The 19,791-nt window shown below is 44.7% G+C and overlaps 1 protein-coding gene across 2 annotated transcripts in view; it reads left to right on the forward strand.

Moving 5' to 3' along the window:
* The window catches only part of tbc1d9 (TBC1 domain family, member 9 (with GRAM domain)), a 78,581-nt gene that overhangs the window by 39,344 nt on the left and 19,446 nt on the right, over positions 1-19,791 (forward strand). For both annotated transcript variants that reach the window (XM_084319198.1, XM_084319199.1), the window contains exons 4-9: positions 467-695; positions 1,777-2,038; positions 6,079-6,286; positions 8,849-9,043; positions 10,119-10,331; positions 15,615-15,765. In XM_084319198.1, coding sequence (XP_084175324.1) covers positions 467-695; positions 1,777-2,038; positions 6,079-6,286; positions 8,849-9,043; positions 10,119-10,331; positions 15,615-15,765 — 1,258 coding nt within the window. The remainder of the gene's footprint in view (positions 1-466; positions 696-1,776; positions 2,039-6,078; positions 6,287-8,848; positions 9,044-10,118; positions 10,332-15,614; positions 15,766-19,791) is intronic.

Genomic DNA, 19,791 nt, shown 5'->3' on the forward strand with positions numbered 1-19,791 from the left:
GGAGTCACGTTAGAACATTGCTGCGCTAAAGCAAGTCTCCTCTCAGCCTCCTTAGCCAAATTGAAATGCAAAAACTATATGGCAAGGTCCGTGAGCAAGTGGAGAAAAACTCAGTACAATTAAACACTATGCAACGACCACTGCAAACGTCGAGTGAATTGTCAAGTAACGTTAACGTCATTGCTACTGCTGTGACTAGCTGCTCTAGTCTACCGGTCACAAGGTATGAAGGTATAGTCAAAATCCATACCGTAGCACAAATTCATACCATTTATACCGTATACCGTTTATACCGTCCACCCCTACGTCCAATCTGTAATTGAAATGCGGTCAGCATTGAGGTCAGCACACCATTTAAAGACTAAAGAGCTCTATTTAGACTGCACTTGCCAACAATTTCCTGTTAAATGTGAATATGGTCAATTGAGCAAGTGTCTACTGCATTTGCAATGTTTACATGCCACAGGGCATCATAGCAGAGTACAACAAGAACCAGGAGGTGAAGGAGGACGATGACACGGACAAGTTCAAGGAGGCCATCGCCAAGTTCCGCAAGCTGTTCTGCATGCCTGAGGAGGAGAAGCTGGTCAACTACTACTCCTGCAGCTACTGGAAGAGCCGCGTGCCGCGCCAGGGCTGGCTGTACCTCAGCATCAACCACGTCTGTTTCTACTCTTACCTGCTGGGCAAGGAGGGTAAGGCACACACACACACACACACACACATACACATACACATATACATATACACACACATATACACACACACATATGCGCACACACACATACATGAATTAATGAATGATCGTCATTACATTTATATAGCGCTTTTCTAGACACTCAAATCTCTCCCCACGATGTAGGGTGGAAATTGCCTCCTTCACCACCACTAGTAGCATGCAACCTTGGGCTACGCAGGCACAATGGGTGCCATACACTGGCACCAGGCACGCATCACACTACACAATGGCTGAACGGCTCAGGAGATGGGGATTGATATCAGCCAATTAAGGGGGAGGGATGGTAAATGGCTGCTTTTTTATATAGCGCTTTTATCCAAAGCGCTTTACAATTTGTTCCTCACATTTTACCCATTCACTCACACATTCACTCACACATTCACACACCGACGGCGGAGGCAACCATGCAAGGTGCCAACCTGCTCATCGGGAGCAATTGGGGGTTAAGTGTCTTGCTCAAGGACACATCGACACGCTGCCTGGGAGGAGCGGGAATCGAACCGGGAACCTCCGGATTGCCAGACGATTGCTCTACCTCCCGAGCCACTGTCGCCCCCATGGGATGGTTAGGTGACATTGATGTCAGAGACCTGATGGGGAATTTTGGCCGGGAACTTTAAGGAACTGAATTCAGTTAGGACCTCGGTTTAGCGTCTCATTCGAAGGATGGCACTCGCAGCTGTCTGGTGTCCGTATCACCATAACAGGGGCATTGATACTGACGAGTCCAGAGGACGGAATGCTCCCTGCTGGACAACAACACCACTTTCCGACAACGTCCTCGACCGGGGCTCGAAGTCTCGATCATGGAGCTCTACTCATGTAGCCACGCTTGCCAGACATGCACACACACATACATTCACGCACACACACACACGCATACATATACACACACATGCACACACGCTCACCTTCTCTGTCTCCACCTTTTTATCTCTCTGTGGATGATTACTTTCTCTCGCAGGCCTGACAGCCATTTGGACTTTCAGTTTCAGTCTCACTCTCACTCTCGCCCCCCCCTTCCCCCTCTCTCTTAGCCAAGCTGGTGGTCCGTTGGGCAGACATCACGCAGCTGGAGAAGAGCGCCACCATGCTGTTGCCGGACGCCATCAAGGTGAGCACGCGCAGCAGTGAGCATGTGTTCTCCGTCTTCCTCAACATCAACGAGACCTTCAAGCTGGCCGAGCAGCTGGCCAACATCGCCATGCGGCAGCTCCTGGACAACAAGGGCTTCGAGCAGGACCGCTCCCTGCCCAAGCTGAAGAGGAAGTCGCCCACGAAGGTGTCTGCGCTGAAGAGGTGAGGTCTGCCGGTGATTTTGGTGGAAACATTCCTGCTTGGTCTAATACTTTGTTTAGAAGGTGGTATGTAGACTATTTTGGTGGGCATTTGGAAGGTAACGTATACCATTTGGTGGATGTTTTAGAAGGTAACTTACAACATTTGGTGGACATTTCAAAGGTAACGCATACAATTTGGTGGATGTTTAGAATGTAAGATATTATTTGGTGGACATTTAGAAGGTAAGATATTATTTGGTGGACGTTTAGAAGGTAAGATATTATTTGGTGGACATTTAGAAGGTAACAAATACCATTTGGTGGATGTTTTTTTCTGAAGTGCTATATAGTACCATGATGAAAGTATATTTAGCATGGATAACCCCAGTGGAAATTTAAATATTAACTGGCAGTTCTTGCGGCATGTTCTACTCTGAGTTGGATCAGAGGAGCCCAACCTTTGCACAGCACAACGAATGCACCTGGATATTAACTCATTCTGCGCCAATCACGGAAAAAGTCGGGTTAACTCGCCAACCATTCAGCGCCAATCACGAGAAAAGTCGGGTTTTAATCATTATTTCTTTTATTAGCTATATCCATTCATTTTTCATCGCGCTACGAGGGCCATTTCATGTATGCACGAGGAGACATAATAATGATAATCTAGCGTTGATTTCAGGAAGATTCGATAATCATGGATTGGAATGCGGCTATCATCACGCAACCCAGATCACCAACAGATTAATCTTAACTTTGTTCATAGGACTTATCTGACCCCTGGCCTAGAAGATTGTACCTAATGGGTCTCAGACCTGACTCTCGATGCTCCTTGTGTTCAAACGGTGCTATTGGTACATATATGCATATGTATTGGGAATGCCCTCCTGTTGAGACTTTTTGGGAAAATGTTACCACTCAATTATCAGAGATTTTATCTCTGACCATACCGACACTGCCTTCTGTACTGTTGTTGAATGATGTTTCTCAGTTATCAACCTCTGTACTTGTAAAGAGACTCATTTTGGCGGGTCTTACAGCTGCCAAAAAGTTGATACCGTCACGCTGGATTCAACCGGATAAAATGTGCCCGAAGGTATGGATTCTCACCTATCTCGATGTGATTTATCTAGAGATATCTACTGCGCGAAATGTAGGTGTTAATGAAGCCAGCATCGCAGTCTGGGTAGCTGTGGTGGATAAGATAAAGGAACGCATATAAATTTGGAGTTTTCTGGTGTTGAATGAAGTGGATGTATAGCCCACGTTGGGGTCCTGAGGGGGGGGGGGAGCGAGCGAGCATAATTTTTTATGTCTTTTAGGCTACGTTTAGACGAGCGTTTTGTGAACAGAAACCGCAAAAGTCATCTTGCGGTTTCACTTTTAATTTTACGTTTAGACAAGCGTTTTGGGGTGGAATTCTCCGTGCAGACGACGCTGTAACGACGGAGTCCCGCTGTCACACGATTGGCGCATATGTCACATGACGTGCTGTGAAGACCCGCCCTACTCTGCCTTTGATTCGCAGACTGTGGATGGGGAATGTGATTGGACCAAAGCACGAGTCACTCACAGACAGTGGGTCCACTCACGCCGCGGGACAGATTCTTGTGTATTTAACCCTTTCACTGCCACACGACAGCCGGTTGTGTGATAGTAAAGGGTTAACCTTCTGTCGTGTGGCAGTGAAAGGGTTAAAAGTACTGCCAATGTAGCCTTCAGGTGATCTCCGTTGATAATAGTCAGACATACTTGCTTTGTTTACGTCTCGGCTACTGGCGCATACCTGCTACCTGTGACGTAAGCAGTACGCGCGACCAGAGCCGTGACAACCCTTTCGTCATCGTTTTAACAGATTTATACGGTTTTACAGTTTAGACGAGAGCGCAAAGCTTTTGCGTTTCTAGGAATTCCACCCTGGAAGGTAGTCTCACTTTTTTGCGGTTTCACCCCGTAAAAACGCCGTTTCCGTATAAATGAAAGGCACATCCGTAAAAATATTTTTGCGGATTCACCTGCTAGCGTTTCCGTCTAAACGGGGCCTTAGTCTACTTTCATTCTGATTTAATTACTGGACTGTTATTATTATTCCTGTTATTGTCCGTGAGTTATTGTTGATTATAACTGTTACTGTATTGTTTGTCTTGTTTCATGTAAAAAAAAGGGAAAATTAAAAACATCTGTATTAAAAAAAGGGGAAGGAAGATTCGATAATCAGGCGAAAAATGACAACGTGATAAGTGTATTCCACTAAAATGCTATTATCGCGTCTTTTCCTGGGATTACTAAGAATCACAAACTATACTCATTCAAAACGGTATAAAACGGAAATGTACGGATGAAAAAATCTGTTTTGTGCATGTTGACTGGAAGCAACTCACTGACAATCGATGGGTGTATTAGACCCATAGCTATAATATAAGATATATTTTAAGCAAGGGCGGCTAAGTGGCGCAGTGGGCAAGGCGCTCACCACTAACGCAGGATATGCTGGGTTCGAGCCCAGCTCTCGGCGTTGCTTCCGGCTTGGCTGGTCGTTCATACTAATACAATTGGCAGTATTAGGGGGTGGGAAAGCCGATGGGTGGGGATCGGACGTTGTGGACAGCGACTCCTACAGGTCGGTTGGTGCACCTGTACAGCAGAATCAGGAAGTAGGAAGTATCGGGGGCAGCGTGAGCCTCCCACGCGTTACTCCTTGCCACTGAGAGATCGTGCTGTACAGGTGAAAAGATGCGACGGCTGCCTCCTCGTGTACCGGAGGGGACACGTGATGCAAGGCTTCGTCCACATTGCAGCCGACCAGTGGGAGGCATGGTCTAGCAACGTTCGAGACAGGGGAGGGAAGAATTGGATAATACGAAATTGGGATGGGAGAAAAATTGAAAAATGGGGAGAAAAAAGTAGATAAAAAAAATATATATATATTTTAACCACTCGCAAATGTCGCAGTCTCCCCATTGATTAAAGCGATGACGCTCTAGCGCCCCCTGGCGCCCCGACCCCTGGCGCTGATTGAGTTAACAGTAACAAGTAAATGACAATTGTATTCGGTCAGAATGTTATAATAGTTACAAGTTAAAAGTTATAATTCTATAATTGGACCAAAATAGACCAAAGAGAAAATCCATCTCTGGATAGCATCGGGTACAAATGTGTAAAGAATAGATTTTGAGCGGGTATACATAGGTGAAACATTTGAGAAGGTTTTGTCATCTATCAAACAGTAGCACGGTTTGTTGTGTTTTATATTGTAGTTTGGATACATTTTTGCCCAATTATGACTGAATGTATTTATCTAGATTAGAAATGTATGCATAGGATTAAAGCCATGAGCATCCAAGTAAAATGGCACACGTTTGAGGATTGTGGTAATACATTTTTATTTCAACGTTTAAATGTCAATGTGAAGTAGTAGCCATAATAGTGATATGTTAGTCAATACCTCGAGGACAGCTAATATCAAATATTAGACTGCAAATTGAACTGCTCAATAAAAGCTGAGCTTTAGTTTAGGCAGCTGTAGTTTTAACTATGCAAAAAGTGTCCGTCTGCCAAGCCAGTGAAGCCGTCTCGAAAATCCCTCTTTTGTTCATTCAGCACATTTTCTGTAAGCGGCTTATCAGTAATGTATGTAATCCTTTTGGGGAGTGGAGACTGTATAATAGTTGTGCAAGTTCCGCCATTAAACATTATTAAATAATCCTATTTTGTATTGTACTACTAAACCTTATTCCTGATAACGGGATGTTTGCCGTGCGAGAGTTTTAGGCTTCCATAATGGCGTCACTGTGTTAATCCCCTTTGGGGTAACTGCAATTAGGGCTACACAACAACTACATGAACACGAGACGGATGAACCGAGACAGGTGGACAGACGGAAATCACATTATCATAAATAAATACAATCAAATGTATGTTGTCCTCCAGTTTGTTTCCTTGGGGTGCCTAGTTCGCTGACCAGGTCGATGGCCTTGCGAACACATTCATTGTGGTTTATTAATTTACTTGCTCTCCATCTCCTGAATTCACACCAGGCCTTACTGTCTCTCCTCGCAGGGATCTGGACGCCAGGGCTAAGAGCGAGCGCTACCGGGCCCTGTTCCGCCTGCCCAAAGACGAGAAACTGGACGGGCACACGGACTGTACCCTGTGGACCCCCTTCAACAAGATGCACATCCTGGGTCAGATGTTTGTCTCTACCAACTACATCTGTTTCACCAGCAAGGAAGAGACCCTGTGTAGCCTCATCATCCCTCTACGAGAGGTCAGCTGATATGTCTGTTTGTTGGTTTGCCTGCCTGCCTGCCTGCCTCTCAGTCCGTCTTGCAGCTAAAGCAGTTCTTAGTTGGCTATATTTGCAAATTAATACATTAGTTGATTTAATTGAGGAAAAAATGCTAAAATAGTGTTTATCAAATTATTGTCCCTCCATAAATGAATGTAAATGATTGCGGTGACACGAGAGGACACCTTTTTTTAAATGTAAAAAATAAACACAGACTAAATCTAAACGACCAATGAGTTTACTAAGTTGACTAAATTACCTACTACACAGTATCTAATGTAGCCAGGCCCTCTGTTATTAAACTAGGATACTGTAGAAATGATGTTGGATAAATGAGTGCAGGTATTGGTGTGGTGGCCAGGCGGTGCGATGGACACCTGCCATCACAGATGTTGTTGAATTAGGCTCACAACATATCCAGCAGGTTCACCAGGAAATGCTGGCACTTTACCAGCTCTAGACACTGATCACACTTTGGCTCAACACTCGACTGCACCACACATACTCACAGTGTGTACTCTACACTTTGTGTACTCTACACTTTGAACACGTCTACCTGTACACGCTTTGACCTTGAAAGAAAAAAAAAACCTACTTCACATTGAATTGTCTGTGAACATTTTAATAAACTAGCTTTTTTTTCTTTCTTTTTTTTTTACACGCTGAATTAGGAACAACACTTTGGAGTAGTGTTAATGATGCCTGAGGTGGCTAGGTGTAGGATGTGGGGCAGTTTGAAAGAGCAAGTGTCTCTAGACATACACACCCTCTCTCTCTCTCTCTCTCTCTCTCTCTCTCACTCTCAGTCACAGCTATCGGATCTAATCCCAGTCGGCCATCTTAAATTAACATTCAGGCCTAATCAGGCGCTTGGGTGGGATATGAATAGACTACTAATATGGGTTTGTGTTTTATTTAGGTGCTTAATAGAAGCTACCGTTAAGTGATGTTTTAAAACGGTTGCGTCTCATGGTCATTGCGAATGAGAATCGCCTTAAAGGGGAATGCCACCCATTTTAAGAATTCATATTATGTTCTTCCTGTGCCCCAGGATAGTTCAGTCAGTATTTTGTGAACGCACACCCACTCTCTCCAGAGAGAGGGAGAGATCTCGAATTGGCCATGTCACTGGGATGTAAAATCTGAGGCTGCTCAATCAACAGTTAATGGAGCTCCTGACTTTATGAGGTGATCACACAGCTGTGAGGTTCAGGTTCACACCTTCTAACAATGCTAGGATATAGTAACTCACAGAAACGTTATGGCCTCATGAAGTCAGAGACCCATTCATTGTCTATTAAACTGCCCCAGATCACCAACTGGATGGTTATCTATTTGTTCTCTAGCTGTAGGAGAGAGCCAATGCGTATTCACAAATACTGACTGAATGTCCCGGGGCACAGGAAGAACATACTGACTGAATGTCCCGGGGCACAGGAGGAACATACTGACTGAATGTCCCGGGGCACAGGAAGAACATACTGACTGAATGTCCCGGGAGCACAGGAAGAACATACTGACTGAATGTCCCGGGGCACAGGAAGAACATACTGACTGAATGTCCCGGGGCACAGGAAGAACATACTGACTGAATGTCCCGGGGCACAGGAAGAACATACTGACTGAATGTCCCGGGGCGCAGGAAGAACATACTGACTGAATGTCCCGGGGCACAGGAAGAACATACTGACTGAATGTCCCGGGGCACAGGAAGAACATACTGACTGAATGTCCCGGGGCACAGGAAGAACATACTGACTGAATGTCCCGGGGCACAGGAAGAACATACTGACTGAATGTCCCGGGGCACAGGAAGAACATACTGACTGAATGTCCCGGGGCACAGGAACATAAATTCTTAAAATGGGTGATGTGGAGGAACCCCTTTGTTTGTCCTAACAATAGTTAGGACACCTCAGTGTCTCCCAGTGGAAACACCTCAGCCGAGCTCATTTAATCTACATGTACCTTGTTTGTATAATGTGTTTCACTGTTAAACCCATATTGATCATGAAGATCCGTCTCTACGACATAATTGATGAGTATGGTTCCACCGCGGTGACATTCCCCTTGTTAATTTATTCACCTAAAAACCTAAAAACCTACACCTAATAATGACTATTTAATATGGCTGCCTGTTTGTTCTTTTATTGTGAACCTTGAAAAATAGCCAGCAAAACAAGAAAGAAAAAAGGAAATAATTAACTGTCTTCATGCAGCGATAACAATAATAAAGACACATTTAATATAATTTTGTTGCAAGTGCTGGTTGTTTTTCAGTTCCAGTTCTACTATTTGTTGAGAACCTTTTCTTCATCTCACTTTTTGTGAGTGATGAGAAATATGTGAAAGACGCTGCTCCTTGTTACTTGCAAAATAGAAACGACTAATGAAGAAGGAACTTAACTGGATGTTCATGTTATTTACTCGCCGGCAATGAATATTTGTGACTGTCGTAACTGTTTTTATTATTATTATAATCTTTTAACCAAGATATTATAGTAAACGTGTTTTTTATCCAATCTCTGCTATGTCCACCAGGTGACCATTGTGGAGAAGGCAGACAGCTCCAACGTGCTGCCCAGCCCGCTGTCCATCAGCACCAAGAATCGCATGACCTTCCTGTTTGCCAACCTCAAGGACCGGGACTTCCTGGTCCAGAGGATCTCTGACTTCCTGCAACAGACCACCTCCAAGATCTACCTGGAGAGAGAGCTCAACAGCTCCGACGACGAGGTCAGGATGGCTCCATGGAGTGTGGTTCAAGAGTTCATGTTGTGTTCTTCCTGTGCCCCAGGACAGTTCATGTTGTGTTCTTCCTGTGCCCCAGGACAGTTCATGTTGTGTTCTTCCTGTGCCCCAGGACAGTACATGTTGTGTTCTTCCTGTGCCCCAGGACAGTCCATGCACCACTCTCTCCTTAAAGGCACATTATGGGGAGATTGCGTGTGTTTACAGAGCCAGCAATTAGTTTACAAAGCATACTGTATTTACTATACATACATTTCTCAGAATTGTGGGGGAGAGGGAGTTTCAAAGCCTGGGGGTAGCTACAGCGAAAGCTCTTGTGTGGAATGCCTGGTGTGGGGGATGGTGAGGAGGTCTGAGTTGGAGGAGCGGAGGCCTCGTGCTGGAGTGTAGGGGTGGAGTAGGTTGGTCAGGTAGGAAGGGGCCAACCCGTGCAGGGATTTATAGCTGAGGAGGAGGATCTTGTAGGGGATTCGGTAGTTGATGGGGAGCCAGTGGAGTTTTTGCAGGGTGGGGCTGATGCCATGTCTTATGTCATCATAAACCAAAACAAAATAGTTTTGAGGCACCGTAAGCCTAGGAGATCTCTACTTATTAAAATAGCTGGTTCTGCCTTTGTAAACTACAGTGAAACAGTAACTTTTGAAGTAGCTTTCTAAATTAAAACTAAATTAAAATCTTCAGTTTAAAATGTCTCTCCCAAAACTACATTAACTACATACCTTTTAAGCTAAAAGAAAAAAGAGAGCAAATTAATCTGTCATGTCACCCGGATTTAAAATCTGGGGTTGTCCTGCGACTTTTTCATTCATTGTGATTGACAGAGTGGAATACGGAGACGAAGTCTAGAGGAGAAATGTACTGGATTAGCTAAACTAAGTCTAGTTCAGTTCAGTCAATCCTTATTGTTCAGGAAAGCCACTTGAGACCAACATTCAGTAACCTTCATACAATAAAATGTGCCGCATTTCTGAACAAGCGGCTTCACTGTGTGAAAAGGGTCCTATAACGACTATTTAAAGCTGCCAAGGTCAGTGACGATGGCTTCTGTGTCTTTCTCCAGGTGTGCTCCCAGTCTGGCTCCCAGTCTGGCTCCCAGTCTGGCTCCCAGTCTGGCTCCCAGTCCAGCTCCCTGGTCTCCGGCAGCCCCCAACGCTTTCTGGGTTCCGAGAACGAGCGGCAGTTCAATCTCAACGACAACCGCGTTCCGACCGCCACGCAGGCCCTCATGACCATGTACCGACGCCGCTCGCCTGAGGACTTCAACCCCAAGCTGGTACGTGGAGAGGGCTTCATCTGCCTTCGTCACAACGTAACACAGCACTTTATCTGCCTTGGTCACAACGTACAGTACCACAGCACTTTATCTGTGTCCCACGAGGAAATCTACCACCATGAATATTTTCACGCCGATCGGAATGCGGGCATGCGCAAAATCGGCATTAGGAAATCGTGCCTCCCACCGAGTTGTACCCCTGGGAGAAATCTTGCGTCGATCCGCGCACAGGCGCGCGTGTGAGAGCTCGCGCAAATCACCCAAATCATTCCATGTCGTGCAAAACTTTTTCCCCTGCTTTTCGCTGATGGAAGGGCATTGGGAAGTTGTAGAACCGACGAGATCTACCCCGTGAATATTTTCTCGCATGCGTGGGAGCTCGCGCAAAATCACAGTTGCCCCCCTTTGGCTACCTTAAGAGAGTCATAGTTACTCCTGCCGTTTACCTGTGCTCTATAGGTGTAGTGGTTATGTCATTGTTGTTTCCACCTCGCTTGAAATTGCAATGTATTTCCAATGGACACATTTCTAAATCGTCTCGTTTAAAACAAATAAAGCATGAACATTGGCATGGTGTAACTTTCTGTGTGTATTCATCCACAATCTATAGCTCAACATGAAACAATTTGCAATTAATCGTAAAATAATTACGTATCCGTTTTTTTTCACCCAAAAATGCTTAAACAATAATGTTAGTGATAGAAGGGAACTAATTTTGGGCATAAATGGAAAGCTTGCCTATGTTCATGAGGCAGAATTATTACAATAGCCGATATACATTTTCCCAATGATAATCCCTATACGGGTGGACCGTGTGAGAAACTAAAGTGACTTCAGACTACACCTCCCTATTGCCCGCCTGTGGAGGTCAGGAAACATTGACCTTTGACCCCCCCTCCCAATTGGCGTTCGATGTTATTTTGGCACACACCACACTACTGACATTTTGGATTAGATGTTATTTTAGATGTTTCTGTTCAAATAAAATCTTATGTCCAAACAAATGCATGCAGTTACATTGTCCAATTACCTATATTTATAACTTTTTGGGTGGGGGCGTGAGCACAGGGATATTTGGCTGGTGAAAATTGTGAGTGGCTAGTGACTTTGGAAATCCACTAGCCACAGTGGCTGGTGAGCCAAAAGGTTAATGTCGAGCCTTGGTCACAACGTAACACAGCACTTTATCTGCCTCTGTCACAACGTAACACAGCACTTTATCTGCCTCTGTCACAACGTAACAACACTTTATCTGCCTCTGTTACAACGTAATACAGCACTTTATCTGCCTCTGTCACAACGTAACAACACTTTATCTGCCTCTGTCACAACGTAACAACACTTTATCTGCCTCTGTTACAACGTAATACAGCACTTTATCTGCCTCTGTCACAACGTAACACAGCACTTTATCTGCCTCTGTCACAACGTAACAACACTTTATCTGCCTCTGTCACAACGTAACAACACTTTATCTGCCTCTGTCACAACGTAACAACACTTTATCTGCCTCTGTTACAATGTAATACAGCACTTTATCTGCCTCTGTCACAACGTAACACAGCACTTTATCTGCCTCTGTCACAACGTAACAACACTTTATCTGCCTCTGTCACAACGTAACAACACTGTATCTGCCTCTGTTACAACGTAACACAGCACTTTATCTGCCTCTGTCACAACGTAACACAGCACTTTATCTTCCTCTGTCACAACGTAACCCAGCACTTTATCTGCCTCTGTCACAACGTAACACAGCACTTTATCTGCCTCTGTCACAACGTAACACAGCACTTTATCTGCCTCTGTCACAACGTAACACAGCACTTTATCTGCCTCTGTCACAACGTAACACAGCACTTTATCTGCCTCTGTCACAACGTAACACAGCACTTTATCTGCCTCGGTCACAACGTAACACAGCACTTTATCTTCCTCTGTCACAACGTAACCCAGCACTTTATCTGCCTCTGTCACAACGTAACAACACTTTATCTGCCTCTGTTACAACGTAACACAGCACTTTATCTGCCTCTGTTACAACGTAACACAGCACTTTATCTGCCTCTGTAACAACACTTTATCTGCCTTGGTCACAATGTAACACAGAACTTTATCTGCCTTCCGTAAATGGCGCTGCCTATGACGGCTGCCAGTCTGTTTGCGGTGGTGAATATGCATATGTTTGTCTCAAGGCTCTGTACCATTATTACTATCTAAAATGTAATAATTGTGGAATATTACTGTAATGAGCTGTATGTGTATGATCCAAGCGTCCTATGATCCTCATAGGAGCATAACAGAAAAAAGCATTCCATGTGAAGGTATTCTGTATCTTTGCATGTCAACTAATAAAGAAACTTGAACTTGAAACTTGAACTTGGTCACAACGTAACACAGCACTTTATCTGCCTCTGTTACAACGTAACACAGCACTTTATCTGCCTTGGTCACAACGTAACACAGCACTTTATCTGCCTCTGTCACAACGTAACACAGCACTTTATCTGCCTCTGTTACAACGTAACACAGCACTTTATCTGCCTTGGTCACAACGTAACACAGCACTTTATCTGCCTTGGTCACAACGTAACAGCACTTTATCTGCCTTGGTCACAACGTAACACAGCACTTTATCTGCCTTGGTCACAAAGTAACACAGAACTTTATCTGCCTCTGTTACAACGTAACACAGCACTTTATCTGCCTTGGTCACAACGTAACACAGCACTTTATCTGCCTTGGTCACAACGTAACACAGCACTTTATCTGCCTTGGTCACAACGTAACAGCACTTTATCTGCCTTGGTCACAACGTAACACAGCACTTTATCTGCCTTGGTCACAACGTAACACAGCACTTTATCTGCCTCTGTCACAACGTAACACAGCACTTTATCTGCCTTGGTCACAACGTAACACAGCACTTTATCTGCCTTGGTCACAACGTAACAGCACTTTATCTGCCTTGGTCACAACGTAACAGCACTTTATCTGCCTTGGTCACAACGTAACACAGCACTTTATCTGGTCACGAATGAAAAGACACTGACCATATAGAATGATTGATGAAATAAATTGGTGTTGCACAGCCCAATGCCTAATTATAGTTTCCTATTGGTACTACCCATAATAGCAAAAACAATGCACTTGTTAACGGTAGGCATATTACGCCCGCTTTGATGTACTAATAATATATAAATGTTATTAATATTCAAATTGCAATAGAATTTGCCTCATTTCAGCCTATTCATAGTTGAATTGTATTATTGCTGACATCCCTTGTGTGTGTGTGTGTGTGTGTAGATGCAAGTGGTCCTATATCAATGCATGTAAACTATGGCTGGCAACAACTTGCTGACACACCTTCCTAAGTCAGCCTATAAACTAAACCAGACTGCTGTGTTCAATGAGAATGTGACCCTGGCTACGACATAATAACCGTTACCTCTCAGTGTCACCATCACATGATGAGTAACCATTAAGAGTTTCTACTAGGAAACAGTGGCTCAGGAGGTAAAGCGGTCGTCTGGTAATCGGAAGGTGCCCAGTTTGATTCCGGCTCCTCCCGGTAGCACGTCGAAGTGTCCTTGAGCAAGACACTTAACCCCTAACTGCTCTTGATGAGTTGGTTGCCTTCGCCATCGGTGTGTGAATGTGTGAGTAAATGGTAGAATGTGAGGCATAAGTTGTAAAGCGCTTTGGATAAAAGCGATTAATTGACCAAAAAGGGGAGATGATTAAGCACAAAGGTCAAATGGCTCGTCCAAGCTGCTGATATGGAGTAGATAATTCAATTGTTGATCGTTAATCTTCTTTCAATGGAATCATATCATAATGAAACTATGGTGTTGTGATGTCGTCATACACAATTATGTTATCTAAATGCATGATTCATTATAACAAGCACAATATTAGCTTTGGTTTTGATATCACACTTTACTTGACCATGCAGTTCAATGCAGTGATCATCAATATGATTATCCAACATGTGAGCAGATATTGGAAAATGTGTCAAATACTGAAATACTGTATAATGTCCTTGTGATTATCAGAATATTAATTTCTTCCACATCTCCCAGCCCTACTTGCAGGTGGAACTGTGTGTACTGTGTAAAATCTAATTGCACAAAGCTATGTCATGAAGATATTTGTATCTGTAAAACCTCATACTACACAGGCAATTTGAGTTTACTGGCTCAGACCGTTTTTAATCTGAATCCCAGTAAAAAACGCTCACGGATTGAACCAGTTTCATACAGATACTAGTGTTGCATTACGTGAACCTGTTTACATTTACGATTACAATTCTACTGGGCAGGGTGGCCTGGTGGTTAGACTGACCGCCACATTACTGGAACGTCATGGGTTCGTTCCCCATGACATGAAGGTCAAAGTGTCCTTAAGCGAGACGCTGAGCCCTACCCGCTCCAGAGGCAGCGTTAATGGCTGACCTTGTGCCCCGATGCCTCTGGCGGCTGTCATTCGATACCAAGTTTTGATACCCAAGTAGTTAATGTCATCTGTGTCAGTGAGCCAACAAGCATGTTTGTTCAAAGATGTAAGGCTGGTGATTTGCCATTTCTTTACATTTACATTTAGGCTTTGTGTCCACCAGGGACGTTTTTTTCGCGACTGCCGCGGCTCCGCCACTTGCTCGATGTTGATTGGTTGGTCGAAAAAAGTTACCTTGATGAGCGCGCTCCTCTCCAAAAGTTTAACTAGTTTTAACTTTATGCGCTGGGAGCGCTCCGCCCAAAAACGCTGGCCGCCGAGAGCGCTAAAACGCGCGGCACTGGGAAAAGGAGCCCGCCTGTCGCGTCTGTAGCATAGAAATGAATGACAGAAAGGAGCTGACAACTCATAAAACGTCCCCGGTCGACACGGGCCCTTAGTCATTTTAGCTGACGCTTTTATCCAAAGCGACTTACAAGTTCTGTACGACAAGTCATCAGGAAGGGCACAACTCTTATCAGCTGAGTAACAATGTTCAACCGATCCAAAATATAACAAGGTCTCTGATTGGCTCGTACAGCACACCGCTAGGCACAAAACAATTTCATCCCCTTGATTTCGGTATTTAATATCGTTATCTGCATAATATTTGGCCTAAACCTCTAGTGAAATGCATACGCGCATGCGTTTCTCAAAGCTATTCATAAAGATTAATTAAATCTTGCACTGTGTGTAATATAGCTATAGGAACAATTCACATCTAAATCCTAGTATTTAGTGGATAGAAGGCAGTATGAACTTTTAGGCATATGCTCCCCTCTCTTTCAGGCTAAGGAGTTCTTGAAGGAGCAGGCATGGAAGAACCACTTCACAGAGTACGGCCAGGGAGTGTGTATGTACCGCACGGAGAAGACCAAGGAGCTGGTGCTCAAGGGCATCCCGGAGAACATGAGAGGAGAGCTGTGGCTGCTTTTTTCTGGTGAGTTTGAGTGTTAAGCCAGCACTGTAGACTGGCTTCAGTACCTACACACACATACACACACACACACACACAAGCACTGATGATAACTCAAAAAAGGATAGTAATAGAAGTGCATAAATATCTCAAGTGCAAGGCGGCTAAGTGGCGCAGTGGGCAAGGCGCTCGCCACTAATGCAGGAGATGCTGGTAGCAATGCTCGGCATTGCTACCAGCTTGGCTGGTCGTTCATACTAACACAATTGGCAGTGTTAGGGGTGGGAAGCTGGTGGGTGGGATTGGACGTTGTGGACAGCGACTCTTACAGGTCGGTTTGTGCGCCTGCGCAGCAGAATCAGGAAGCAACGGGGGCGGCGTGTCCCTCCCACGCGTTACTCCTCGCCACTGAGAGATCGCGCTGTGCAGGTGAAAAGATGCGACGGCTGCCTCCTCGTGTACCGGAGGGGACACGTGATGCAAGGCTTGGTCCTCACTGCAGCCGACCAGTGGGAGGCATGGCCTAACAGCGTTCGAGACAGGGGAGGGTAGAATTGGACAATACGAAATTGGGATGGGAGAAAAATTGAAAATGGGAGAAAAAGTAGATAAAAAAAATATATATCTCAAGTGCATATTTTTCATTCCATCATATATGTGTCTACGGCAAGGCAATTGTTTGCTAAGAGCTTCCCAGCCACTCAGGGGTGCATATAGTAAAATCCGGTGCTTTGAGCCTTGAATGCAAGCCTCTGTTTATATTCCTTATTCATTATTCACAACAACATCACGACATCAACCCTGCCATGCGCAATAACAAAAACTAAAACGCAACCCCCGGGCCTACTTGAGCTCCAAAAGGTCTACACTCTACAGGGTAGAAAGAAGGTCAAAGAAGCTACTGTAGCAGGCCAAAGAAGCTAGTAGTAGGCCAACTACGTTCTAAGCACTGTGAAACACCAAATGGAACCCGACTGAATCCATGTGTGTGTGTGTGAGTGTGTGTGGGCAAGCCATACCACTGACATGACTCATTATGTCTTGAGCACCACCGTGGACAAGAGGCTATTGATCGCCAGCAGCAGCATCCCACTCAAACAAACCTCTAACCTGTGACACAGAGAGAATCGTAAATGCACACATGTCTATTTGTCTCACAAGCTGTTAGTGACACATGTGCCTGTGTCTGCCGAGCGTGCAGGTAGTTTATGGAGATCACAGCCTCTATGAGACACTCTCACTCACACTCTAAACCTGTACAGTTGCATGCAGGTAGTGTATGGAGATCACAGCCTCTATGAGACACTCGCACTCACACTCTAAACCTGTACAGTTGCATGCAGGTAGTGTATGGAGATCACAGCCTCTATGAGACACTCGCACTCACACTCTAAACCTGTACAGTTGCATGCAGGTAGTGTATGGAGATCACAGCCTCTATGAGACACTCGCACCACAACCTGTACAGCAGCCTGTGTCGCCACACACAAAGAAATCAAAGCAGACAATTCCACAAGGTTAGATGCAAATATTGCAATGGGTCAGCGTAGGGCAAGACACAAAACTCACAACATTTTGATGTTGAATTTGAATACGGTTTCCAGATAATAAAAAAATTAATACAAAAAATTTATACATTTGCAGCACAATTTCCCTAATGTATTTGAACACTGGCTGGGATGGGGTGAACTATAAATACTAACTTTCCGTGTGCTACCAGACCAAGCTGAGCTGAACTCTTCATAAAAAATGCACAAGTTTTAACTTGGCAGCACGGCTGACTCTGCGTCTGCAGCATTTACTGTAACCTTTTGCCTCTAAAACGCTCCACTCTCACTCTATGCAGAAGCAGCGCTCCCCTTACATAGACGAGCAGTGTTCCCCTTACATAGACGAGCAGTGTTCCCCTTACATAGACGAGCAGCGCTCCCCTTACATAGACGAGCAGAGCTCCCCTTACATAGACGAGCAGCGCTCCCCTTACATAGACGAGCAGAGCTCCCCTTACATAGACGAGCAGTGTTCCCCTTACATAGACGAGCAGCGCTCCCCTTACATAGACGAGCAGCGCTCCCCTTACATAGACGAGCAGCGCTCCCCTTACATAGACGAGCAGAGCTCCCCTTACATAGACGAGCAGCGCTCCCCTTACATAGACGAGCAGAGCTCCCCTTACATAGACGAGCAGTGTTCCCCTTACATAGACGAGCAGCGCTCCCCTTACATAGACGAGCAGCGCTCCCCTTACATAGACGAGCAGCGCTCCCCTTACATAGACGAGCAGCGCTCCCCTTACATAGACGAGCAGCGCTCCCCTTACATAGACGAGCAGCGCTCCCCTTACATAGACGAGCAGCGCTCCCCTTACATAGACGAGCAGCGCTCTCCTTACATAGACGAGCAGAGCTCCCCTTACATAGACGAGCAGCGTTCCCCTTACATAGACGAGCAGCGCTCCCCTTACATAGACGAGCAGAGCTCCCCTTACATAGACGAGCAGCGTTCCCCTTACATAGACGAGCAGCGCTCCCCTTACATAGACGAGCAGCGCTCTCCTTACATAGACGAGCAGCGCTCTCCTTACATAGACGAGCAGCGCTCTCCTTACATAGACGAGCAGCGCTCTCCTTACATAGACGAGCAGCGCTCTCCTTACATAGATGAGCAGCGCTCCCCTTACATAGACGAGCAGCGCTCTCCTTACATAGACGAGCAGCGCTCCCCTTACATAGACGAGCAGCGCTCTCCTTACATAGACGAGCAGCGCTCTCCTTACATAGACGAGCAGCGCTCTCCTTACATAGACGTACCGCTGAGATGGGGATGAATACATCTTACAAACTATGCAGCAGTGTTTAACGTGCTGCTCATGCTCATAGCCTCCTTCTGCTCTACAGACCTGTGGGAAATGCTGTACAATATTACAGTGTGCGTTGACACTTAAACTAAGGTGGTTTAAGATTATATCAGCTGTACATTGTTGACATAATAATAATTTGAACCAGAATATCTAGAAGAACCCTAGGTTCCACACAAGAGGCTCGCTCTCTCCTCGGTGACCTACTTGCAGTAGGGCACACTCAGCGGGTGTCTTCGAGGCCGGGCGAGGCGTTTATTTACACGGACTGGCCCACACGCAGTGTGTTCACTTGGGCCTAGTTGAAGGGTTGCACTCCAGAATCCCAAACTGGTTTGACAAATAATAATTACAGGAAAGTTATTACTCCAGTATTAAAGTTAAAAGGGATGAATCCACCCTAAAAGATGCTACTATTTTTACCCCCCTCCCAAAAAAATAAGTATTTGTTTGTATGTATTACTATTTAATAAATACTAAGGCTGTCAAAGTTAACGCGGTATTAACGCGTTACCCAGAGAGAGAGAAAGAGAGAGAGAGAGATTTCATGCACACTTTATTCATTGTTTTAAATTATTATTTTCTTTTAAGTTATTTTGTGCATCACTCTGTTTTGAATTTGATGCAAATTTGCAATGCATGAGGGTCATCCTTTTGTGTTAAATAGCTGCATAAAGCAAGCATTTGTTGACTCATGTTGATAAGAGTATTAAAACTTGGAACTTGAAAAATATCCGTTTAAGGTGTATAAAAAAAACGATATATTTTTTTAAATGTGATTAATTTGCGATTAATCGTGAGTTAACTATAGACAATCATGCGATTAATCAGATTAAATATTTTAATCGATTGACAGCACTAATAAATATATGTTTTAAAATGTATTCTATTTACTAATTAATTATTCCAAAGCAAGCTGTACTTTCCATCCCAGTAATCATTTAGTAAGAGAAAGTCAGGAAGATATTTCATTTAGGAATGAAAGTTATCTTGAACTGAAGGCGTCAGTGTTTGTCTGAAAGCTTCGTGAACCAGGACTGCTGCTGCTCTGTAAGTGGTTTAACTGGCAGCTGCAACACAGTTTTAGGTCAGTCCGAGTTGAAACGTGTGTCTCTTGTGTGGGAGTTTACAAAGGAGGTATAGAAGGTCTTGCCATCTGCTTTGGAATGTGTAGCCCACCTGATGGAATTCTT

The sequence above is a fragment of the Notolepis coatsorum genome, assembly GCF_963971535.1.
Source record: "Notolepis coatsorum genome assembly, chromosome: 7".
NCBI lineage: Eukaryota > Metazoa > Chordata > Actinopteri > Aulopiformes > Paralepididae > Notolepis > Notolepis coatsorum.